The sequence below is a fragment of the Rosa rugosa genome, chromosome 6 (assembly GCF_958449725.1).
Source record: "Rosa rugosa chromosome 6, drRosRugo1.1, whole genome shotgun sequence".
In the NCBI taxonomy this organism is placed as follows: Eukaryota; Viridiplantae; Streptophyta; class Magnoliopsida; order Rosales; family Rosaceae; genus Rosa; species Rosa rugosa.
This window is the reverse complement of record NC_084825.1, coordinates 47,016,805-47,042,306: the sequence shown is the minus strand read 5'-3', so window position 1 is coordinate 47,042,306 and position 25,502 is coordinate 47,016,805. Positions and strand designations below refer to the sequence as shown.

General features: G+C 40.6%; 2 protein-coding genes across 2 annotated transcripts; both read left to right on the top strand.

The window, feature by feature from the left end:
- Positions 1-184: 184 nt before the first annotated feature.
- Positions 185-2,954, top strand: LOC133715060 (signal peptidase complex subunit 2). Its single transcript, XM_062141374.1, has 5 exons — positions 185-485; positions 571-722; positions 901-982; positions 2,338-2,480; positions 2,634-2,954. The coding sequence occupies exons 1-5, from the start codon at positions 384-386 to the stop codon at positions 2,728-2,730; spliced, it is 576 nt and encodes a 191-aa protein (XP_061997358.1). The 5' UTR covers positions 185-383; the 3' UTR covers positions 2,731-2,954.
- An 872-nt stretch (positions 2,955-3,826) lies between these two features.
- LOC133717381 (uncharacterized) lies at positions 3,827-9,235 on the top strand. Its single transcript, XM_062144085.1, has 4 exons — positions 3,827-4,472; positions 4,701-4,816; positions 7,079-7,322; positions 7,649-9,235. Exons 1-4 carry the CDS (start codon positions 4,095-4,097, stop codon positions 9,029-9,031), a joined length of 2,121 nt encoding a protein of 706 aa, XP_062000069.1. The 5' UTR covers positions 3,827-4,094; the 3' UTR covers positions 9,032-9,235.
- The last annotated feature ends 16,267 nt before the right edge of the window (positions 9,236-25,502 follow it).

Sequence of the window (25,502 nt, the reverse complement as noted above, 5' to 3'; positions counted from 1 at the left end):
TCCATAATTTTGAATGACTCCCGGGTTTAAGAGCTGCTCGTCCCATAAACACCATATAATGCGATTGATCTAGTGTTTTCTCATCTAACAGGGTACCTGGTCTGTCATCGAATGTGATATAGTATTTCCGTCAATTTTACCGTTGAATGCTCGTGTGACATTTCGTTTATAAGGAGGGTAGACATGTAAATGCAAATCAACGCTGTGAAGTGTGAACACATAAATTTTGATTGTGTAACCAATAGTCTTCCTACACGTAGGACTAACATTTCCGGTGAGAATAGTGAAAAAATAGTGAGAGCTGAAAAACCTTGCCCTTTCTCTCTCACTCTATTTTGAACCAGTTTCAGACACAAAGTCGTCAAACCCAGTCCTCCCAAACCATGGAAGAAAAGAAATCACAGTCGGCCACCAAAAACCCTAAGAAGGCCAACCTCGTCGACCACCACTCCATCAAGCACGTCCTCGACGAGTCTGTAACTGAGGTCACCACTCTCCCTCGATCTCTTTGATTTCAATTTTTTTTCTTTTTCAATTTTGTTGTTAATTTTTCTCTGCAATTCGAATTAGATCGTAACGAGCCGTGGATATGTGGAAGACGTGAGGATGAGCAATCTGAGGTTGGTTATGGGGACCGTTATCATTGTGATTGCTCTCTTCGCTCAGTTTTACAAGAAGAAGTTCCCGGAGAACCGAGACTTTCTCCTCCTCTGCATCGCCTTATATCCTTTTTGACCTAATTGTGCTTATTTCTGTTAAGTTGATGAGAAAAACGATTGAATTGTATGGAGAATTGATTTGATTTTGTTTTTCGCGGCATGAGCATTCACACACAGACACATAGTGGTTAGTGGTGTATTGATGTTGGATGAAAATGTGTTTTATCTTTGACTCTGGCAAGTATGTGGTGTTGAATGGGATATTGCAGCTTATTATATACGTGAAGGAGAAGAATGCCATCCTCTTCACTTATCCTCCAAAGGTGCGTTTCTCTTTGGGATTGAAAATGTAGCTAAGTGCTGAACTGAAGGTTGAAATTTACTTGTGAATACTGAATTTTTATGTGTTTTCTCGTCAATATCTCACTTTTACTAGGCAATCATAGTATATTTGTTGGTAGGGGTCTGATTTGATAAACTATGACATCAGTAGATATGCTAGGATTGTCTTTTTTTTTTTTGGTTCCTCAGGTGTAGCTTCATTTTGTTAGACCGATTATTGAGTTTATTGGCACTGCCTGTGACATTGTCCATGACCAATTCAGTGTCACCTCATTACCCTTGTCTGACAGTCCAGCCAATTCAAGGCCTTTCCTTGAAATTTAAAATGTAGCTTCTGTTACAGAAAGAGTGGCTCTAGCACCTAAATTTATGATATAGTGTTTGCTTGGGATTGCTGAGTGAAAATTGGGTGATGACTTAATTCAGGGTGCTCTGTGGGACATTGTAGCTATATGCATGCATGACCACCTAATAAATGATGCTGAAAGCTATCAAATTTTAATTTGTAAGCGCTATGATCTACAGTTGTCTCAGTTATTCTAGTAGTCAAACTTTAAAGGATAAAATATTTAATGATGAAAGTTTATTGTAACTAATTGTTAAATGGTCAGGACACAGATGTGGCTAGGTGAGTATGTATGCCTTATTCTCAGATCTTGTATTCTGAGTAAAATTTTATTGCTCAAGTCTTTCAGAGGTAGAGGTGGAATATGGAGATGTCTCTAGTCAAATGCCCGTCAAGGATTTTAGTTTCCCTTTAGCTTGTGTTTGCCGAGCTGACTGTAGTTAGGTGTTGTTACATGTGTTGTGTGTCCAAGACAGATTACTGCCTTAATGATCGGGAGATTTTGGCTCTTATTTCTGGTTGACAGAACATGTTTATCCCTGTTAGGAGCATGATTTTGAAACAACATTTTGGGGTTTTAGAAGACAAAGACATGTTGGAATTTTGGTATCAGTCTTCCTTGGAATTTTGTGCACACATAGAGTTGCAACTTACAGAAATTTTCTCCTATGTATGGGTTGCCAATTTCTGTTTCCTACGTTTTTCTCTAGGTGGGGTTTTAACTTTTATGAGTATACGGTTTCTTTGTCTTGACGTCTTGTTAGTGTTGACTATTTATTTACTAAACCCAGACATGAGCGCTGTTGAATTGCACACGCCACAGTCAAATTCAACATGTATGTATAACATGATTCTTCCTAGAAGTTTTATAAGTTCAGAATACTTGACAAGTGTGATTGGAACTTCGTCATTCACATGATGGAGCTCTATGAAGTTTTAGAATTGGGGAAATGTTTATGAACTGTATTCACTTGTGAGTTATTCTTGCAGGATTCCTTCACAAGCACTGGATTGGTGGTCTCTTCCAAACTTCCACGATTCTCTGATATGTACACACTTGAGATAGCTAGTGCAGACCCCAAATCTATTTCTGCAAATCCACCAGTACAGTTTACCAAAAGTGTCACCAAGTGGTCTCTCTCTCTCTCTCTCTCACACACACACACACACACACACACAAACACACAATGATCTTTTCTTTATGCACCGACGTAGAGCTTACGTTGCACAGAGGAGAGGATTATATGAACATGCATGCTTAAACAGTTAATTTTTTAACATCGTAGGTTCACCAAGGACGGAATTTTGGTGGAGGGCCTCTTCTGGAAAGACGTTGAAGCGCTGATCGACGATTACCAGAAAGAACCAAAGAAGGGCAAGTGAGAGGAAACTACTGCCTACTCCATTTGTTGGGACGCTGGTCGGAACATGAATAGCTCTACTTATACTGTCACTTCATTAATAGATGTTGCTCATTGACAATATGGCCTTTTGCACCGGTAACTTTAGTGTAAAACTGAATTGAGTGAAAATTTTGAACATTTACCATATTTTGTTTCCCAGCTGATCGAGTCAAGTATGAAATGCTTTAGAACTTTTTTATAGTATACCTTCTGTTATCCATTTCCTCCGAGGTGAGATATACTTTTAAATGGTAGATCTTTCCTCAGGCAAAAGGTAACCTTCAGTCTTTTTCTTTCTTGTGAAGCTCTCTTTTGTTTAATTGCGTCGGAATATTCCTGCCTTGATTCCTTATCCCCCAATCAAGGTAAGAAAAAGGTAAAAATAGAAAACAATACACTCTGGCTTCAATAAAGACGTATTAAAGCACATAACAGAGACGATATATATTATTATTAGCCAACGGGAAGTCCTTGGCATTAAGAAAACATCAATGTTTGGCCTGAAACAAAGGTTAGGTACCAAACTACCAATCAAATTAGTCTCATACCTCATGCATTTCATTCCACACATCAAGTTAAAGGAAGAAATATGATGCGAGAACTGGAGTATGTAAATACAGTAGAAAGTTAGAAACTCGAACTTTTGACCATGGCAACTTTAGAACTTATTTATCTTTGTGGATGAGGAAGCTGATAGTTAACCGGCTGCTATATGAAATTGGGTGTCAGAATGAGAAGAAAAAAGTTATATTACGAGAAAAATCGAGTTTAGAGGTTGTGCCACGTAATATGTCCGATATACCACATTACTAATACTAACAATATTTTTACATCGAAAAAACATAAAAAATATTTCATAACAGCATCTTTAACCTCGTCACCTATCGCTTTCATTTTGCGAAATTCATGGTCGGTTCTCCCTGGATTGAACACAAGCGGGTCCCACAAAAGTTTCTGACGTGGTGCCTATGCAATCCCGCCCCGGATCTGATACCGACATTAGAGTCGCATTTTATAGGCGGCCTTCACGTCCGCCCTAGTCCCCTCTCAATCCCAAGCACTATTTTATATACCGACTCCCTATCGCCATTCGTGTCCTTCCATTTTTGCAAGACTCGGTTTATATTTTTTGTGGGAGATATTTTTTCTCTCTCTAATATCCTCCCTATACTCCTCCTCTCTCTCCTCACCCTCACGCGATTCAATCATCTCCGTTTTCCGAAATCAATTCCAATTCTACGATTTCCGATTGAGATTTTGAAATTTGAAACGATAATAATCACATCTAATTAGGGTTTCGAATCTTTCCACGGCGATTTAAACAACTTTTTCCGATTATCAGCTATGACCGGCCCTAGAAACGAAGACTTTCACGGTACCGACGAGATCGACGGCGTCGATCGCATTTCCGATCGGTCAAACGCGGAGGAATTCGAGGACTCGTCGGCCGCGAACGAGGTCGGGAGCTCCGGCGATGGAGCGACGTCGTCGGGGAGTGAGATTGGGCTGGAAGAGCGGTTGACAGGGATACTGGTTGACGGAGGGGACGGAGATCTGTTGCTCCAGCAGAGCAATAGAGAGGACCGGGTTTTGCAGTGGCTTCAAGCGCTTGATATGCAGGTTATGGGCGCGTGTCGTGCAGACGAGAGGTTGAAGCCTTTGCTGAAGATGAATGCTTCGAACGATGCCGCAGAAGGTCGGTTGCTGGCTCAATTAACTCAGGTATATGCTACAAACCGCGATCCAAGAGAATTGAGTTATAGAAATTAAGGCATGTATTTGAAATTGTATGTAGCAAGTAGGCTAACTTGATTTGCTGCATGCTTGGTGAATTGGTTGAGCTAGGTTTATTGAACATTGATCGAAATAGGAGAATAGTTTTTGAGATTCGACTTATTATATTGATTTGTGGTTTGGTAAACTGATGGTCCTATGATCTTTGATAAACAGCATTTTGAGCCGGCGGAAGTTGGAATGCTAGCGAGGTGCTTCTGCATACCACTTGTTTCTGTTCGTGTTGGAAAGATCAACAAGCAAGGGATTTTGTTGTGCCCTACCAATTCAAAGTAAGTATATATTGACTATCCATTTCCCTCTGTGCTCCTGTTTGGTGTCTTTGTTTGTTTAGAGTGTAGTTGGTATGATGTAAGATGTCCATATTTTATTTATTTTGCATGTTTAGTTGAATCAGAAATGAACTTGGTCTGTTAGTTTGATTGACAGTCGTCTGTGCATTTAGATATATATTGAAGTGTGTTAGTATCATTGACATTCACTTTAGTGAGTGTGCTTCTTTTCCCCCCGCTTGGCCCCCTTCCTTTGTAATGGCAACTTTAGTGTAGTATATATATTTAGGACTTGAAGAAACATGATGTTATCCTTTTGATGCTGCTATATGGTTGAAGTGGGATTTTGCCACAGTTATGGTTGTCATGCTTCTGACATTCCATGCAAGCAGCTGGTTTAATTCTGATGTTTCGCCGTTAATCAAACATGTTAATATGTGCCTGTAAGTTCAGATTTGTACCGTATTGAGTTCCTGGTCCTTTTTTCTTAGTTGTATGTGCGTTTGCGGTATTTATGATTAATTTGATCATTCCTCTAGAAGTTGGAACACTACTGCATATTTCTAGTTGATTATATTGTATCTTGGATGCAATTTGAAAGATTGTAGTTAGCTAAACCATCTAAAAGACAGAACTGTTATGTTTTGTTGAGCAGTATTCATTCTGAAAAGACCATCTTTACGTCAAATGTCTTCTGTAATTTTGGTCTTTTTGTTTAGAATACAACAATATCAGAGTTTCAGATTTGCCAGATTAGCATAATAGCAAATTTTGGAATGCCTAATCCCTGATTGCGGATTGTTTAGGGTAGTTAGAAAATAAATTAACCATGTGTGATTTGTAGATTCTAATGTTTGTTGTGAACATTAATGTATCATGATGTCACCTTGCACTGCATGGTGGTTTTTGCAGCCGGACATGGCAAGACGTTTTGGAGGTTAGTTTGATGATGTATTGCCATATTAGTTATGAAAAGAATTGGACATTCATGTTTGAATATTTAGCAGAAAGTCATGACCTGAAGCGTACTTTTTCTTGAATCGTCTGTGGTCTGCCTTTGTTTTCAATCTATCTTGTAGTTATCAACATTTTGCAAATGAATCATGTTCTGGCCATCCTCACATTGTTTTTCATAATGGTTTAGTTAACTAGTGGTAACATCAACTAGTGCTGCTAAATTTAACTTGTGGGTGAAACATGACTTTAGTGGGTATACCAACTAAAACGTTTAGTTGATAGTATTGAGTAGGTGTACAGATGTAATGTCATAGGGTGTATATTAAGTCATAATGTTTTAGTGCTGATTAATGGTAACCATGTTCATTCTTCCAAGTAAATATATCTTTTGACTTGTAGGTAATGTGGGCGTATTCTATTATGATCTCTGAATTAAGAGGAACTAAAGGTAGTTTCAAGCCCCTATGTTAATAGCCTGCTGCTGCTTTTTTCAATATATGATTGGCGTTTTGATGGAAATCAAAATCGACTGAGACATTTTCATTGTCTCCCTACTGTAATCCAGAATCTGTTTTCTGATTCACATATAGCTATTCCTAATTAGACATTGTTGTACTAATTTTTTCCCATAACATGGTTTTTAGTCACTATTTTTTTTTTTTTACCTTTATTTTTATGTCTGTTTCTTTATCCACAGAAAAGAAACATATGTCTGAAATGGTGTTGTTTGATATAATTATAATTATGTCTCGCAATATATTATCAGTGAAACTAGTAAAGACCTTTGTTCATTGATTGTACCTTTCTTTATGCTGTTTACTGGAAGGAGCTCAACCATTGTTGATGATACTCTTTAGTTTTCATTTTGTGATTTTGGATTTGAGATTCAAAATCTAGGTTTATACAACTCTAAATATCAATTTTTAATCAAGATGAAAATAAAGAATGGATAATTAGAAGTTAGTGAGGATTGTTATGACCTTTGTCTCTAAGACCTTTAACTTCACCTTATTGAAATTAGTTGTGAATTTAGTCTTTTCTTCACCCCAAAAAAGAAAAAGAAAAAGAAACAAGAAAATATAGAAACTACAATAGCCGAGTCTGAGGGCAATGGATCAAGTTCTGAAGGAGTTCTTTTTGAAGATGCAGTCAGTCTTATGCTTATCTTTCTTTCTATTGGAAACTACTTTAAAGGCATAAGTTTTGAATTAATAGAGTTTGCGGTTTGTGCTGTTTTGTTATTTTATTTTCTTTTTTTACTTCATTTACTATTGCTAAGTTCCTGTTAAATTTATGTTGTCACAGGGGTAATTTGAATCTTACAGTCTTGCCAACATCCGATCTACGTCTTTCATTTGTTGGGGATGATGGCCATACAGATAGACTATTCACCTTAAATAGCAAATCCCAGTGCTCTGCCGTAGAAGTCAATGAGATTCCAGCAGACAATTCTGGCCGGTCTTTCATTATCAAAATCTCAGATGGTCGGGTTTTTCACTTTTGGTGCTCCGAGACATCAAAGCTTTTGGGAATTGAATTGATTTCAAAGGTACGTATAAGCTTGTGGGCTTACACTTATGCATTGACCATTGATATATTATACTGGTGCTAAATGCTGAAGTTAAAAATGGGGATCGTGAAGTTTGCATCTCTTTTGAAGTTTAGTATCTGTTCATTGATTTCTAGAAAGTGGAGATAGCTATAAACATGAATGGATGCACAATATTCATTTTGTCAGTTTTTGTTTTTATGGTACCTGTCTGAGTTGTCATAAAATTAGTGTGTTTGTTTCTCTTGCTATTTCTTTTCTGAACATCATTTGATCTTATTAGTCTGGTAAAGTGGTTGCTAATTGACTTTTCACCTGTGTTACAGATGAAGGATCTGATCAAGAGGAAGCCCTCTATTGCTGAGTTAACTGGAATCAGCGAGTCACGTCTTGGTTGCTTTGCAACTCACCTTCGTGCCTATCTGGTGGGATCAACAGTGGTTGGAAGCGGATCAAGTTCTGCACCCTCAAATACTGATGTTAATACCTCCAATATGGAGCTATTTGATACAGCTCAAGATGGACAACTCTCGTCAACATCATCAAAGTCGCTGCGTTCTCGACATAGTGTGAATCAGTCAATGAAGGCAAATTCATCGTTTCAGGGTAGCCTGAGTCCAAGGTCAAGCTCTTTCAAAGAGGGTCTCCCCAGAACCTTGTCGTCCCTGAGGAATATAACCAGGGAAAAGTTGAGAAGGCGAGGGGACATTTATCTTTCAGCGGTCGATGACCCAACAATCGTTTCACCAGTGGCAATCAATGCATCATGTTCAAATCAATCTGAAAATGACAAGTGTGCAGAAGTTGCCGCAAGTTGCTCATTATCTTCATCAAGTTTTCTGGAGTCACTTGGAAAATTGACTGTCCAACCAACCCTGAACTCTGCATCTCAAATTCCATACATGGCTACTCCTCTTTTGTCCCCCTACTATTGTTGGTGCCCTCCCGGATCATCGGGTTTGCAGTACTCACAAGAACCTCCTGCAATCTCCGGCTCATCCATTGAATCAGCTTTGCTTCCACCACTTTCTTCTTTATTACCTGCCAGTATGCCCTCCTGTATGTTGACAGCAAAACCTCCACTTAATTTGGCAGATTGTCCCTTGTTGGATTTCCCAGCCTTTCTTCCAGACCCACTCATCCGGTTGCCAAGGCCAACTTCTCAGCAGATCCCAACCTTCAATCCTTTGATTTGTGATCCGATTGTTCACATTCCTGTTATGGATATTTGCTCTTCCGGTCAAGGGTACCTTGTCAGTGCTGGCCCCGCTATTTCAACTGGCATTCCTCCCTTGCACTCAAACCTTATGAATCCATTGATTCCTCAAACTGATTCTATGTTGGAGAAGGGTGCTAGAGAGACTCTGCGTCGGCTGCTCATAAGTGGTTCAACCCAGAGTAGCTCACCGCTGATGGATGTATTACCTGCCATGCTAACAAATGCAGATGAGAATAGAAATATGCTTGTTGCTGGGAGCCGTGGTCTATACACTGGAACCAGCGACGTTGATGTAATTGCAAATAGCATTGCAGCCATGAGTATGGTTTCACTGCCTGGGATATCTACTGGTGGAACTGTTTTGGAGAATTGTGGCAGCAGCAATGGTTTTGACATGCAGGATGAGGGATCTAGTGGATTGGGTGGATCCTGTTTGGAAGATCAGGGTACCTTCTGTTCGAATTATGGGATGAAAAGGACTGATGAATAATGTTGTAATGGAACGGGGTCTTTTTGTTGTTTCTTTTGTAGGCCTCTTTCTTAGTCTCTACCGATGTAGATATAGTTGTTGGCTGTAGTTTTGCCTTTTCCAATTGTAATTAGGGGTAATCCCCACCTTTCTGGTTGTGTTCCATGTTGTCCCTCTATTGTTCATTTTCATGATTACATATGAATGAATGCCTGTTTTGAATCACATCCTTGGCCTTGTTACGATGTGCTTTCCGGTTCCATCGCTGATCTCCAGGTTTCTTCTACACAATGGGCTTTCGTTTCTCGTTGTAATCTAGGTTTCATCGTTTAATTTTTGGGATTTTGGACTTCCAATATGGGCGATTCAATTATGTGTTATTATTCTTGATAATTCTTCATTTGCTTCTGCGGTTTCTTCATCAAATTTGATGTGATTGGCCTGCTAGCTTGCATTCGTTCAATTTGAGGGATGTTGATTGTTTGCCGGTGTTTTGAGTTTGGGTTTCATACATGTCGAATAAACAAGAAGCTCAGTGTTTAAGTTTCGATCTTATAAAGGCTCAGTGTTTGTTTCTTACTCATGTGAGATATCTACATTTCAAATGGAAGTAAACTCAATCGACATATTCATATGTTTAACACCAGAATCATCTAGATAGGCCATAAAGTCTGCATTTGAATAGTCTTGGTGGGATTGGATATGGTTTCTTTGCTCCCTTTTTGCTAGCTAGTTTCTGAATTGAAATCAGATATTACAAATGTATGAATTGGAATTCAAAATGTGTGAATTGTGAACAAATGTATGATGAAGTTGATTACACTTGTAAAAAATCGTCTTTAAAAAAAAAAAACAAAAAAAAAACTTGAGCTATTGGATTTAATTATCATGTATTGATGTAGTTTGCTGAAACTCTTTATTTATTGCAACACAAAAGTTCAAGATTGCGGTCATCTCTGTGTTTTTATATAGGATTTGGTTGCAGCTGGTGTTTGTGGGGCAATTGGGCAGCTGTCCAAGCCTTTAACTGTTGTAATTCTATATGGCAAACAGTTTGATTTAATGGCAACCCTTCAGGCTGGAGGATTAGATGGTTCCAGGCTGCACAAGTGTTAAACATGGAATCAAATTATAAAAACATGTTAAGGAGATGCTACTAATGCTAGATTATGCTTGAGAGTATTCTCAAGAGTGTTATCACTGATGAGTTTTCTGTTGGTGCATGTTACTATGTGAGTACTATACTTGTGTGCATATATTCTGATATAGACATGCAAGTACCATTAACACATGAACATCAGTAATATGAAATTTAGTTCCATTTTGCTCAGTTATACTAGACCAATACTAACAGAAAAATCATGCTCTGCATACTCGATCACACTCACATAACTGAATATTCTCATTATTTTTCATGCACAGTCAGACATTATTCTGAGAAAGTACACTCCATTAGTCTTGATCGATCTATGTTACCCACACCGATCGGCATTCCATATTGATGATGGTTGGTAGGTTAGGGAATGATTCTTTCATGTAGTTGATATCTAGTGTCCTGAATTATTTTCAGAAGAGTCATAAACTAAAAAGAGCTATTCTTTTCACTTTATAGGATGGGTGATGCCATTACATCTAGCTATTTAAGGCCGAAGAACATATTTAGTGAGGCTTTTGTTGATTAAACGATCGATGTTGCTGGAATCTGGTGTGTAATCTTCAGTACGATTGCATATGCTTCCCCTCTTTCAGCTATGGGTAAGACTTCTAAGACTACTTACGAAATGAGACTTGGCAGACCCCTCTACTTACTCTAGGATTGGATATGGTGATGAGACTTGCATCCCACTGTCCAATCAGTCAACTTGTTCTTTTGATTTGTTTTTGTTCTTATGCCTATAGTAGCAATTGAATGAACTTAATTGGTATAATTTGAATTTGATTATAGCAATAAAGATACGGTTTATTTGATATGCTAATTGTTGATTGAGTTATGTAGAAGGTATACATTACGTCTTAGATTGGTCCATACACTTTTCCCTACTATGTACTAATGCTAGCTTTGATTATGTATTGGGAAGTATTTTTATTTACATAGTGATGATATTTTAGATTGATCTATATGCATTTAAATTTTCATAATGAAAATCAATGAAGATAATGTTTTCAACCAATAATTTTTTTTGAATTTTCTATGTTTTTATGCTTTTCATTATTCTCATTATGTTTCTGTTAAAATGCTAGATTTCTGAATTGGCCATGGAAAGGAACCACATTCACGACCTTGGAAGTTGCCGCCCCAAATTAAAACCGAAGAAATCGCAAAAAGAAACGAGCCGAGGACCTCAATTGAGGTTCAAAAGATCAAAGGTTGCAGGACAAGTACACGACATATCCTTCAAGCTTGGAATGGAGATAAACTGAGAATTTTGCATGCTAGATCGCCAACAAAAGACCGTATGGTCATGACATCAATTTTGTTGTAGTTGCATTTTTCAAATTTCTAGTGCTTTTCTTTGTTTTCCATTTAATGGAAGTTTTGGAATTAATATTTCATTCAGTGCTCCCTTTATTATTTATTGGTGAGCCACATTTTTTTAAAACATAATTTAGTTAAAGAATAAAAGTAAAAAGTTAAACGAAACGCGTTCTCTCTCTAGAGGAAAACCCTAGAAGACGCCGTCATCTGCGCCAGTGTCTGTCCGGCTGAGCCTTGGCACCGGCGATGGCCTCTGGCCTCGTCGGCGCATGGGGGGTGAGGCCGGACGGGTGAGTTGTTTCAGGGTTGAGTCTCGAGCTCGAAGGTTTGGATCAGAGGGTGTTCTGTTTCACTCTGTGTTGAAAGGAATGGTTGAGTCGGGGAAGCGGGCTGGGAACGGAGATGGAATAGGCTTCTGCTGGGTCGGAGCAACGTTTGTTGGTGGTCCAAGGTCGGCCGACCGAATTCGAGCAGATCGGAGTTTGGTTGGGATCGATGGCTTGTTGATTCGATCGATCCGGTTCCAATTGCAGAAGTTCCAGGCACCGGCTGGTGTTGGGTGGTCTGCGATGCTTGCAGTCGTCCGCCGGTGGTTGGATGGCGACGGAGGTGTGAGGGCGGCCCAACGCCGGCGGTGGGACGGCGGTCTTGGTGGAGGGGCGACGCAGATATTGTTTTGGGCTGAGGAGGCTGGGCACCCGGCTGGTGTGGCCTTTTGGGTTTGGATTCTGCTAGTGGGCCCGTTTTGGGCTAGAGATAGGGTTTGGGTTCCCCTTGTGGGCCCCGCCCAAGCTGTTAGTTACTTTACTGTTTTATTTTATTTAGTTGTTTTGCGAGCAATAAGTCCCTACGTTTATTGTGTAGGGCTAGTCGGGCTTTTTGCCTGTGGGTGCACTCAAAGTGCCTTGTCTGCTCTAGGTAGGCGGCGAGTTCCTTGCTTCGTCAAATGGTCGCTGCCTCCTAGTGGCAGGGTGAAACTTGATGTCACTGGATGTATTTTCCAGTGGCAACATGGTGGAAAAGCTGTGAGAATGGATATTATGCTATGTTGTCTTCGAGTTGTAGACCGAGTTATCTTTCCGTTGTGTCACCGCTGGGAAGCAAATAGAACCGTCTGGAGCGCGTTCTTTGCTAGTTGGTGCGTATTTGAATACAATTGTTTAGTAGAGACTCATGATTTTATTTCAGGATGTACTCTAGGTGCCTATTGTAATCAGGGGTTTAGGCTCAATGTCTCCCCCTTGTATTCAACGGTTTCATTAATCAAGGCTTGAGGGCAGCCGCACCAGCCCTTTATTCAAAAAAAAAAAAAAAAAAAAAGAATAAAAGTAATTATATTGCAGTAATTCTGTAGCAAAATAGATAACATTAATACTTAAAAAATAATAATTAATTTTGTCAAAAATGATTTTTTTATACACAATCTCATAATTAAATCCCTTCACTAAAAAAATTACCCAAACAAGTCATCTGTATATTCCGCCACTTATATCCCTTCACTTCAAGCTCCCATGACCTCATAATCCCATCACCTTAAAATCCCATCACCTTGAAATTCCTTGAAACCTTCACATCCCCTACCCAACGACTTTCAAAGGTGAGAGTGTTATAAACAGTTTTCGATCTGCAAGATGCAAGATCGGTGAAGAACACCAGCCTTACCTTGGCCAATTATATGCGAGACTTTTTATAGAAAAACAAGTTATCATATTAGACAGTGCACTTCTTGTATTGACGCTCTTACATAACATAGTTTTTTTTTTTTTTATCAAATAAACAACTCAAATGCTACAACTAGTCTTTAGTGAGTCAAACTCACAACCTCCCACTTACGAAAGTGAGACTATGCCACTAGACCAAATGGTATTGGGCTACATAACATAGTTACTGACTAATTTTTTAACTAGTTATTTTAATTTTAATTAATAATTAGTGTTTATTTATTCTTAGGATTCAAAAAAAGAAACTAAAAAGCTTCAAACTATGAACTAACTACTATTCATGCATCAGTCTGGTGAAAACGGGATCCCAAAAAAAAAAAAAACTGTGGACTATAATGACTTTGAAACACTTCTCCAACTGAGGAAACTTAAAATAACGAAGCAAATATTGTTTATGATTTTTAAAAAACACTAAAATTCATTAAAACAAAAACGTTTGAGGTTACAAAATGAAGAGAATAACATCCAAACTTCATAGCTTCTTCATCACCACCCTCAGACTGGTTGGAAGCCACCACCATCTCGTCCCCACAAACTGGTGAAACTGCAGCTGCTTCGGGTTCCATTGTCAAAGACCCAAAGTGATAAAGATAGGCTTCAGATTATACAACTGTAGAACAAAGAAGAAATAACAGAGATTTTTTTGGGTAATCTTGTTAATCGTCTGCCTCTTCTCCATGGCGGCTGGCAGCCCCATAACTCCAAAGCCCTCTTATGCAGCCACCCTAGCCGCTGATTCCCCTCTCCCTTTTGCAATAGCTGATCTGCCAGCACCCTTCACAGAAGATGGCTTGGTCTCTGTCCGTATTTCTGAAGAGCCATTCCTCCGGGGACTTGATCGCTGCAAGACCAATCTGATCGGTCGCGCCACTGTACCAACCAAAACTCCAGAATTGGTTCAGCAACTGAAATCGCTTTGGTCTAATATCAATCCTTGGACTGTAGCGCCGCTTGGACGTGGATTTTTCATGCTTCAGTTTAGCAATTTGATTGACATGCAACGAGTTTGGTCCTTGGGTTCTGTCCGTCTCAGCTCGGGGATGCTTCGCTTAATCAAGTGGTCGCCTGACTTCTCTCCAATAACGTACAAAAACTCCTTTGCGCAAGTATGGATTCGCTTGTGGGATTTGAGTTTTGCATACTGGGATCAGCAAACCCTTTTCGAAATTGCTTCAGGGATTGGTACTCCTTTGAAGCTCGATCCCCGTACAAAGAATCGTACGAATGGTTTATATGCCAGAATCCTAGTTGATGTAGACTTCTCGCAATCGCCTCCGGATAAACTTAGAATAACTCGAGCCAATGGTGAAGTGGTAATAGTTGGAGTTGAATTTGAATCAGTGCCGGCTGTTTGTAGTAAGTGTGGCATTGTAGGCCATGTTGCTTCCTCTTGTCAGGTTATTCAGGAGGCTAGTGTTGATATACCAACTCTGCGAGGACGGTCAGTAGAGCGGACTACTCGCAGGCGCCGTAAAGTTAGATCACGTAAGAGCAAGCAGCGTGACTCTGGCCAAGCCCCTATATGTTCGCAATCGGCACAACCATCAGAGCCAAGGAAAACTATTGCAGCTGATTCTGCTGCAGTCCCAATATCTACATCAACGCAGGTTGTAATCCCAGGCTTTGAATCCCTACCCTCTATGCCGGATGCGCGCACCATTGCCCATGTTTCTCAGCACAATGCCTTACAGCAGACTGAACAGATTATTGAGCCGTCTGCAGAACCCATTAGGGCTCAGGCAGTAGACGCACAAATGCAAAGAGTAGAGGAAGTGCAGGCCTCCTCCTCGCTAAGTGTGCCTCCAGGTTTTCAAAGAGTTTTGCCGGGAACAGAACAAGAGTTGGTTCCCCTGGATGAAGTGAGTTCTGCCTGTGTCCATACCGTGGAAGTGGAAGAGGGAGAGTTCACTCCAGTCATCTCCAAGAAAAGCAAAAAATTGCAGAAATATGAGGCAGTCTTGAAGCCTAAGGCAGGTAAAGCAACGTCAGTTTGTCCTCTCTACAAGGGGGCAAAGCAAAAGCTTTATAAATGAATGTTGTTTTCTGGAATGCCCGGGGCTTCGCAAATGAAGACACGCAGCGGGTATTAAATAATCTGGTACGTAGCTATAAGCCTAAATTAGTTTTTGTTTCGGAACCTTTTGTTGTTCCTGAAGTTCTTCCCAGCTCTCTCTGGAAAATGTTAAATCTTAGTTTATGTGCTACTAATGATCGGGGGTCACAAGCCCCAAATCTTTGGTTGTTATGTCCCATTGATGTCAGGCCCACTCTTCTCTCTGCAACTGATCAACAGATAACAATTTCTTGCACTCTCGATGGTGTTGATTGTACCATTACAGCAGTTTATGCCAGAACTACAATTTAGGGTCGACGTCAACTATGGCATGATTTGTCGGTTATTCATCAACATGGAATTCAGGGGCCGTGGTTGATGCTTGGTGATTTTAATTGTGTTCTTGGTGCACATGAAAAACGGGGAGGAAATGTGCCTAATGCTATAGCTTGTCGAGATTTCCAGCAAATGTGTACTTCTTGTGGCATGTTGGATATTGACACCAAAGGAGTTTTCTATACTTGGTCGAATGGTAGAACTGATGTTAGACTTGACAGAGCTTTTGGAAATTCTGACTGGTTTGAAGCATGGGCAACCTTTGAGTGTCGTGCCCTTACCAAGGCCTCCTCTGATCATCACCCTATCATGGTTTCTTGTTCTCGGCTGAATTTTATTCCCCATGCTCCATTCCGATTTCAAGGTATGTGGCTGCAGCATCCGGGTTTCCTTGCTATGGTGAGAGATTATTGGACCAGTCTTGCAATTTATGGTTGCCCAATGTATATTCTAGCAACTAAACTTCGCGCTTTGAAAGCTATGCTAAAGGCCTGGAACATTAATTCCTTTGGTGATATTAATCAAAGCGTTAAAGCTTCTAGGGCTGCTTTGGATAGTGTGCAGCAAGAAATTTCAGATTTGGGACCTACAGAGGACAGAATTAGGTGTGAAGAGATGGCCACTCTGAGTTACCAAACAGACTTATCAATGCAGGAATCTTTCTTGAGAAGCAAAGCACGTGTTCGTTGATTAATTGAAGGGGATAGAAATACGGCTTTCCTGCATAATCTGGTGAAGATACGTCGCGTTCATAAATCTCTAACATCAATCAAAGTTGGTTCTCAAGTCTTTCATGGCCAGGATCAGATTGCTGATCAACAAGTGGTACGCCATTTTGAGGCTTTGTTCAGAAGGGACTCTACTATTACTGACACAGGGTTAGTTAATCGCACAATTCCTGCCCTAGTAACTGAGGCAGAGAATTTGAGTCTAACAACTAGACCCACAGTGGAGGAGATTCATGAGGCGGTTTTGAATTTGGATGGTTCTAGTGCGCCAGGTCCTGATGGTTTCGGGGGTATCTTTTTTCAGCAGTGTTGGGAAGTGGTTGCTTTGGATGTAATTGCTGCGGTAAATAGTTTTTTTGATAATGGCTTCATTCTTCCGCATTTCAATTCCAGCCTAATTATCCCTGTTCCCAAGAAGGACGAGGCTGATAGTATCTCAGATTATCGTCCCATTGCACTGGCAAATTTCACCTTCAAGGTGATCACAAAAATCTTGGCTGACAGGCTTGGTTTGGTTGCTTCCAGAATTGTATTCTCCAATCAAAGTGGCTTTATAAAGGGTCGCTCTATTGCTGATCCTATTATCCTTACTTCTGAATGTGTGAACCTTCTTGACAGGAAGAGTAAATGGGGTAATATTGCAATCAAATTAGACATCAGTAAGGCTTTTGATACGTTAGATTGGGCTTTTTTACTCCGGGTCCTTCAAGCTTTTGGCTTTGCTCCAACTTTTATTTCCTGGATTCACAGAATTCTTCAGTCTGCTTGGTTGTCAGTCCAAATCAATGGTAACTCATGTGGGTTTTTTCAATGCTCACGGGGAGTTCGACAAGGTGATCCCCTTTCTCCTCTACTTTTTTGTTTAGCGGAAGAGGTATTAAGTCGAGGTTTGTCTAAGATGGTCTCCAAGGGTAAAATCTATCCCATTGCAGCCCCTCGACGAGTTAACCCTCCCTCCCATGTTCTTTTTGCTGATGATGTAATGGTGTTTATGCAAGGTAACCCTCGTAGTCTTCGTGCTCTTATGAAATTTTTGGAAGAATATGCAATTAACTCAGGTCAGGTAGTGAGTAAGAATAAGTCATCTGTTTTTTTGGGAAAATATGCTCAACGCCGCAAAGTTTTTATTCAGCATGTTTTGGGCATCAGAGAAGGATCGTTGCCTTTTACTTATCTGGGGGTCCCTATTTTTAAAGGATGCCCGAAGCCGTCCTACTTCAGAGCCATTGCAGACAAAGTGAGATGCAACCTTTCTTCTTGGAAGGGTAAGCAACTCTCACAGGCTGCCAGACTTCAATTAATTTCTTCTGTTACTCAGAGTCAGCTCTTGCATAGCTTTCAAGTATATTCTTGGCCGCGGCCTCTTCTTTTGAAGGTGCAACAATGGACACGGAATTTTTTCTGGTCTGGGGATCCTTTAAAGAAAGGATTAGCGCTTATTGCATGGGATACTTGCTGTCGTCCACTTGATCAAGGTGGGTTGGGTTTAAAGAATTTATTTCATTTCAACCGTGCTCTGCTCCTAAGGAATTGTTGGAACATTGTCAATTCCTCTTCCCCTTCAGCAGCCTTTCTGAAGGAGCGATTCTTTTCCTCCGACCTGCGTCTATTGCAGTATTATCAGCGTTCCTCTGTTTGGCCAGGCTTTAAGAAACTATGGGATTCCTTCTATGCGTCTGTTCAATGGCTGGTGGGAGATGGTAGTAGAATTTCTTTTTGTTCAGACAATTGGTTGGGTACTCCAATCTCATCCATGCATCGAATCACGCCAGTGGTGCGGTCTCTTATGCCTATCAAGGTCAGTGATTTCATTAGGGACAAGCAATGGGCAATTCCTTCTACCTTTAATTTTTTCTTCCCAGACCTTGCTTCAAGAATTTCTAAAGTGGTGTTGCCTCTGGAGAATGGGGTGGACCAGGTTATTTGGCCACATAATGCTGTTGGGGTTTTAACTTCAAAGGAAGCTTTTGATTTTATTTCACCCCCTAAACCGAAGGTAAGCTGGTGCAAGTTGATTTGGAATAAAGCTTTGCAACCGCGAAAAAGCTTGGTGGCTTGGAAGGTTTTAAATAAGTGGATTTTAACACATGATTGGTTGGTAAGAAGGGGAATCTATCTTTGCTCTCAGTGTTCTATCTGCCGGTCTCAAGGTGAGTCTTTACATCATCTTTTTTTTTTTATTGCAGCTTAGTTCATGATTTTTGGGTTTGGCTTGCCTCTTTCTTCCGAATCAGTCTGCTGCCAGGTGCATCTCTAGTTGATCTTATTTCCCCTGACACGTTAATTGGGCTGGCTAGTTCTTCAAAAATTCTATGGAGCTTTGCTTTTTGCAATGCTCTTTGGTGTATTTGGACAGAGAGGAATAAAATCAGGTTCCAAGAGGCTACTTTTAATTTAGCAAGGTTCAAGCATTGGTTTCTCACTTCTTTGAAAGAGTCTGCATCCATTCATTTTATGCCATGTTCTAATGCTTCTTCCATGCAAGGCTTGTTTGCGGTTCTTGGCCTTTCTTCCCTTACTGTAAAGGCCCCAAAATACTTCCAGTGCAATGGATTCCTCCCCCAATTCAGTGGTTGAAGGTTAACACAGATGGTTCCTTTCGCAGCATTGAGATGGCAGGATTTGGGGGGATTTTTAGAGATCATGAGGGTCATTTTAGAGGCGCTTTTGCCCAAAAAGTGGAAGCTCTGTGTGCAATTGATGCAAAAGTGTTGGCAGTTATTGAGGCTATGAGGATTGCCTGGGCTAAGAGTTGGACTCACATCTGGCTTGAAACAGACTCTATTCTTGTTGTTCAGTATTTTAAGAATCCAAATTTGATCCCATGGAGGCTGCGGATTGCATGGTATAACTGCTTGTCTCTCACTCGTATGATTCATTTTAGGGTCTCTCACACTTTTCGGGAAGGGAACACCGTGGCTGATGCTCTTGCTAATCATGGTGCGCTAAACGAGGGTTACAATTGGTGGGATGATGTGCCTACCTTTATAGTTAGGCCTTATGGGCGGGATTTGTCCTCTATGATTAACTATAGGTTTCGTTGATGGGTTTTGTAGTTTTTTTTGTAATTCTGTTATTTTGTCTGTTTCTTTTGGCGTTTGTTTTTCTATGCACAGGGAAAGAGGACTTGTCTCTTCCTTGTTTTTACAGGTTGGGTTTTGGTTTGGTCCCCCCAACGGATTTGTATTGGTCTTTTTCTGTTTTAATAAAATAGGGGGATGGGGGGTGGGTTCCCAGAGTGTGGCAGACCCTTCTCCTTCGGGATTGAGGGTGGGACTTGTTCCCTACATTGTCTGCCTCCGAGGAACTAATATCGCCTAATCCCTTATTTAAAAAAAAAAAAAAAAGTTTGAGGTTTCGGTGTCCATAAGTTAGAACGCATTCTAAAAATCACAGTCTACGAATGTTGAGCTAGCTTATCGGTACATGATAATTTCAAGAATAAGGTGTTAATAAGGTTGAACATGTTTCAGCATGCTATTGTAGTTCACGGGTGACCATATGTCACCTTTGAATATGCCAATTGCCAAACCATCCAAATACTTATTTCTATTCAAATTTTCATGTCGCTTAATCTCCATATTGATAATTAAATCGTGATCTTCAAAATATATCTCTTTATTTATTATAATTTCATCCAAAACATATTACAATTCGATGATTGTTGTATTTTGTTTTACGTAGGAGACTTTTTTTTCTTTCCACATCTTTAGTTATGCATTGAGCCACTCATCCCCAAGAGGAAGTCGATGGTGTTCCTTTCCATCAACATCGGAAAAGCAAAACGTACAGTCTTGGTTGTCAAGAAGGTGGTACTGTCATTGTCTGAGATAATGGGCATAATATATAGGCTTGACCCCCAACTGTAAGTCCTATATCGGTATATGTTGTCTTAATCAAAAGGAACCCCCAACTATTAGCTATGTATGGAGGCTTAAGTGATGAGGTTGGTTAGCTGAGGAAGAAGCCATTAGTCCTTGATGCTCCCACTTTAAACAAATATGTTTTTATTAATTTATTTATTATTCTCTGGTTTTATAACAACTCCCAAGACAACATCTGTAATACTATTTAGTCTCCAAGGTAGAACAAGCGAGGCTCCTAGCAATACGGAGCGATCTCGAGAGTGCGAAACCTAGGGTTTCGTGTGGCGGCGGAGACTGTGCGGTGTCCAAACCAGAGCGACCGTGTGCAGACGGAGCAACAGTTCCTTGGTCGGCGACGTCGGGTTCTGGGGATTGTTCGAAGACCCAACTTGAGGTGGTACGGCTCCGATTCGTGGCGGCTTTAGGCTAAGGCGTTCGAGGGTGTGGTGTGTTCGATCCCAGTGGGGACGGGCTCCGATCGCGTCAGGTTTGTGTGGTATTGGCACTGGTCTTGGCCAGTGTTTCATACAGACAAGTTGAGGTCGAGGTGGTCGGGGTTCGTTGTCTAGCCATCTGGTATTACCGCAGAAGCTTTCAATCAGTGGTGGAGGCCGCAGTGCATTGAGGTCTACAGAGTTTGACTCGAATATCTGATGCAGTGGTGGATAGGCTGGCCGCCGGACCAAACGGCGGTGGAGACAAAGGAGCAACATGAGGCTTCTCTTCTGTTGGCTTGGGTTTGGGCCTGGGCTCAATCTTGGGCTAATGGGGCAGGGGAGTCTTCCTGCTAGGCAAGACTTGATTTGGGCTTGGGCCTATGGGCTTAGGCTCGGGTTAAGGCAATCGGGGCCCTAATGTATTAGGGTATGAGCCTGTGTGAGGTTGGATTAACTTCTATGAGTCTTCTATGACGTTTCTAGTCTCTTATTTGTACCACAATTACGTGATTGGCAAATGAGGGCTCGTTGAATGATTTCTTTTCCATAGGAGGCGAGGTTTTTTCTGTCACGCCCCGAATTTTGAATAAAGAAAATTCAAATCCAAAACGCGAGAACAAACAAGCACAAGAAAAACACATAGAAATTTTTTTATTAAAACTAAGCAACAACCAAACTGAACTCACAATGTCAATACCGACTCGTTCTTTAGAGTCACATATTACATTACAATAGTTTACAAATTAAACTGAATATCAATTCAACGTGTAACCACTCTCACCAACTCACTACACAGCGGAAGACTACAAGTATAAGCGCCCTTCTACACCCACGTGACGGAAAGTCCACCTCAGCTTCGATAACGATCACCCGATATTCTAACCTGCACAATAAACCCTACACCATAGAATAGTGCACCGGGAATGTAAACAACAAACCCGGTAAGCTTTTCAGCCCGTATGAGTAAACTCAATTAAAGTGACTCACGTCACTCATGCTTATAATTTCTCAATTCGTGAGATAATTAAAGCAACAATATTTAATTCCACAAAACACAACCAAACATCAAATTCATATCATATCATATCATCACAACGACAAATCACACTCACTTCCCTTCAACATAAAGCATTTGTCAAAACGATGACCTCACAACTCATTTCCCAATCACTACATATCACAACCCACAACTGTACCCACAATAAGAATTAAGCAAAATCAGTAATCCCTGCATAGAAACTTAGTTCAGGAGATCACATGAAAACAAACAAAAGAAATCATATAAATCCCTGCATAGAGTTTAGTTCAGGAATTTACATTAAAACAAACAATACAAAAAGCGGTAATCCCTGCATATAACTTAGTTCAGGAGATTACATTAAAACAAACAATTCAAAAGGTAGTAATCCCAGCATATAACTTAGTTCTGGAGATTACATTTAAAGAAAACAATAGAATTCATAGAAATCCTAATCTCAAGTAAACACAAACGAAAAACCCCAAAAACCTTGTCTGAACTACGACAGACTCGAGCTCAACTGAATCGTAACCTGTCACCTCTGCCGAGGTTCAACCTTACAACCAAACTTCAGACCCTTCGGTCCTCAGAATAGAAATCCAGGTTACCACTGTAACCTTCAAACTTCAAACCCTTCGGTCATCAGAATAGAAATCCAAGTTACCACTGTAACCTTCAAACTTTAGACCTTTCGGTCCTCAGAATAGAAATCCAGGTTACCACTGTAACCTTCAAACTTCGAACCACTTGGCCCTCAGAATAAAAATCCAGGTTACCACTGTAACCTTCAAACTTCAGACCCTTCGGTCCTCAGAATAAACCCAGGTTTACCACTGAAACCTTCTGACTCACAATTGTCACATCGATCACAACTCCAAATAACTCTTTCAACAATATAACCATCAACATATACATATCCCAACACCACACCATCCATATATATATTCCACGTAATATATATATATATATATATATATATATATATATATATATATATATATATATACGTAGTCATTCACGCAGGAATGACCACTAATACCAACTATAGTTTTACAAATTAACCACTCGAAAATGATTTATATCAAAACATTGTTTTAACTTACCCATGAACCGTTGTCGATCAAGTTCATATATTTTAAAACAAATAATTTGTTTCGAAAATGATTTCTCATGCTAACAATAAAATATACTAAAATAAAACATAACTAATTATCAACCGAAACACCGTGAGATTTACTCACCTCTAAATCCAGCTGCGTCTTCAAACAAAACCAAGACAAGCACCAAATCATCCATACTCCGCTCACACAATTCCGTCAATCACCTAATCACATCAAGGTCACACTCAATACAACACAAAGCACACAATTCACAACACACAATTATACGACGATCCAACAGTCGGATCCTCATCCGAGACCATCCAACGTCTTCGGAACACTTCTACAATCACTATATCAAAACTACAAGTCGATCGGACAGCCGAATCCTCACGGATCGAACATCGATCGAACCGAAAACCCTAAAACTTGGAAAATTCATAACATGCTCATACGATTTCCAAAAATTACAAACTATATATCGAAATGCTCGTGTCGACGAGTAGATCGCACTGAGGAGCAGAAACTGCCCCAGAGTGTTACGAAAATAGCTTAGAAATGGTATCCTAATTAACTGGGAGAAGTCAGTCTCGTGCATGTGTTTGGCACGTGGTTAATTAGTTCGTTCTGTTAATTAGTTGTTAGTCTAATTAAGCATGTTAAGAGTTCAATTAAGTCTACTCACTCCATGTGCGACACGTGTCCACAGGATAAGGGCTATATATGCCTCAATCTGTAGCTGAAAACCCTATCGTTGAATATCAGTTAATTAGCTTCTTCTTTTCCTTTACGTTTTCTTTGCATTTGCTCTCCCGTTAGGGCCTTTACCCTAACATTTGGTATCTAGAGCCAGTTGTTCAATGGGCAAATTGAAGGGGGGTGGGAAACCCCCATCCGATGACCCTCACGTTTCCGGTGAGCTATCTCACTTGGAATTTGAGCTTCAGGTACATCGTGATGAAACAAGTGCACGATTAGATGAGATGCAGGCTTCCTTGCATGATTCCATGGCCACCACTCTGGCTAGCTTCAAAGCCATGCTACTGGATGAATTTAAACAGCAACTCTCTAATTTCACCAAGGAAAGCTCGGGGATCCAACCACAACCCACTCCACTCATTCAGAGTAGCACAGCCATTCCTCAACCCGATGGCTCTGTGAAATTTGGGTCCCTATCTTCTCCCATTGTCCACTTGGTTCCAGTCCCGACATCGGAGGAGTCCTCTTCAGCGATGGTTAGATCTGAGGGTAATTTCACACAACTCCCCCTGTTACATCTTCCTCCTCCAGTAATGCTAATGATGTGATATTGTACACCACAAATACCATGACCACTCAAGCTGTGAACATGCATATGAATACAATTGTTCCTAATTATGGCGAGAAGGACAAAGGAGTAGTACCCAACATGCTTGGTCCTACGTCTGTGGGAAATGTTTATTGTGATATCCCTCCACAGTTTGGTAATGTTTGTCATGGGGCTCCACTCCAATTTCCCCAGCCATGTACTGCATTTCCTGCATCACATGCTTCTTCTTCGATTTTGCAGGATTATAACCCCTTTGTTATGACCTATTCTGGGCCTTATTCTGTTACCATGCATCATTTCCCTTCAAAACCCCCTCCACTTTCCCCTAGTCATAATCAATCACAAGCTAAAGGGACCTCACCTTTCAGTGGTACCAATGCTTTACCTACTATGGCCACAACCACAACCACCCACATGTTCCACCCACCTCCATACTTCTCTCACGTTTCCACACCTTTTTATCAACCTAATTTCCCTGTTCAAATGGGCCACCCTCAACCCCAATTTCAGAATCACTTGTTCCAACCCCCACATGTGGATCCCAATTTGCCTACTATGAAACAAATGCGGTTGGAATTTAGTGTGTATAGTGGAGGAGATCCAGTGGAATGGTTAAACAAGGCTGACCAATATTTTGAGTTTTATCAAATACCAGAGGATAGGAAGCTCTCAATTGCCACCATGCACTTAACTGACAAAGCTTCTGATCGATGGTATATGTTCAGGCATGAATTCCCTAACACTTGGCAAGGACTTGCTGACCTCTTGATGAGAGAGTTTAGTGGTTACAATAGGTCTGAATACCAGGCTGCTTTAGCTAGAATGAATCAAACTGGAAGTGTGGAACTCTATAAAGAGCAGTTTACAAAATTGTCTAGGAGATGCCCTGGGTTTCCACCAGAAGTACTCCTCTCCTGCTTCATTGGTGGACTCAAGGAGGACATAAGAGTGGATGTGCAAGCACAAAAACCACGATCCCTGTATGAGGCTTGTGAACTCGCTAGAGTTTATGAGACAAGGAATGAAGGGCACAGAAGTTATTTTAAGGGTTCTCATTCACACAACACTCATAGGACTACTGTGACCACTTACTCCCCCATCACCAAGTCCACTTCAATTAATCATCAAGCCAAGTCAACAGGTCCTATACTCACTTCCAGAACGGGTCATACCAGTAGTGGAAATAGAAAACTATCAGATGCTGAATATGAGGCTAGAAGAGCTAGAAACCAATGTTTTTTCTGTGAAGAGCCATATAAGTCGGGACACAATTGTAGAAAAAAAGTGCAGTTGATGGTAATGGAGATTGTCCCTGATGAGAGTGAACTAGCTGACCCCACTGATGACACTGAACTATTGGAAGTTCCTCCTATTGTTGACTTGGATGAACCCCTGATTAGACTACAAGTCATGGGTGATAACCACTCCAAAGCCGCCACTATGCAGGT

What these genes read in the sequence shown, in the direction of transcription:
- LOC133715060 (XM_062141374.1), top strand. Translation starts at nt 384, where the DNA reads ATGGAAGAAAAGAAATCACAGTCGGCCACCAAAAACCCTAAGAAGGCC. An exon ending in TCTTCACTTATCCTCCAAAG is followed by an intron (nt 983 to 2,337) that starts GTGCGTTTCTCT and finishes TTATTCTTGCAG; the next exon opens with GATTCCTTCACAAGCACTGG. An exon ending in ACCAAAAGTGTCACCAAGTG is followed by an intron (nt 2,481 to 2,633) that starts GTCTCTCTCTCT and finishes TTAACATCGTAG; the next exon opens with GTTCACCAAGGACGGAATTT.
- LOC133717381 (XM_062144085.1), top strand. Translation starts at nt 4,095, where the DNA reads ATGACCGGCCCTAGAAACGAAGACTTTCACGGTACCGACGAGATCGAC. An exon ending in TTGTGCCCTACCAATTCAAA is followed by an intron (nt 4,817 to 7,078) that starts GTAAGTATATAT and finishes ATGTTGTCACAG; the next exon opens with GGGTAATTTGAATCTTACAG. An exon ending in GAATTGAATTGATTTCAAAG is followed by an intron (nt 7,323 to 7,648) that starts GTACGTATAAGC and finishes CCTGTGTTACAG; the next exon opens with ATGAAGGATCTGATCAAGAG.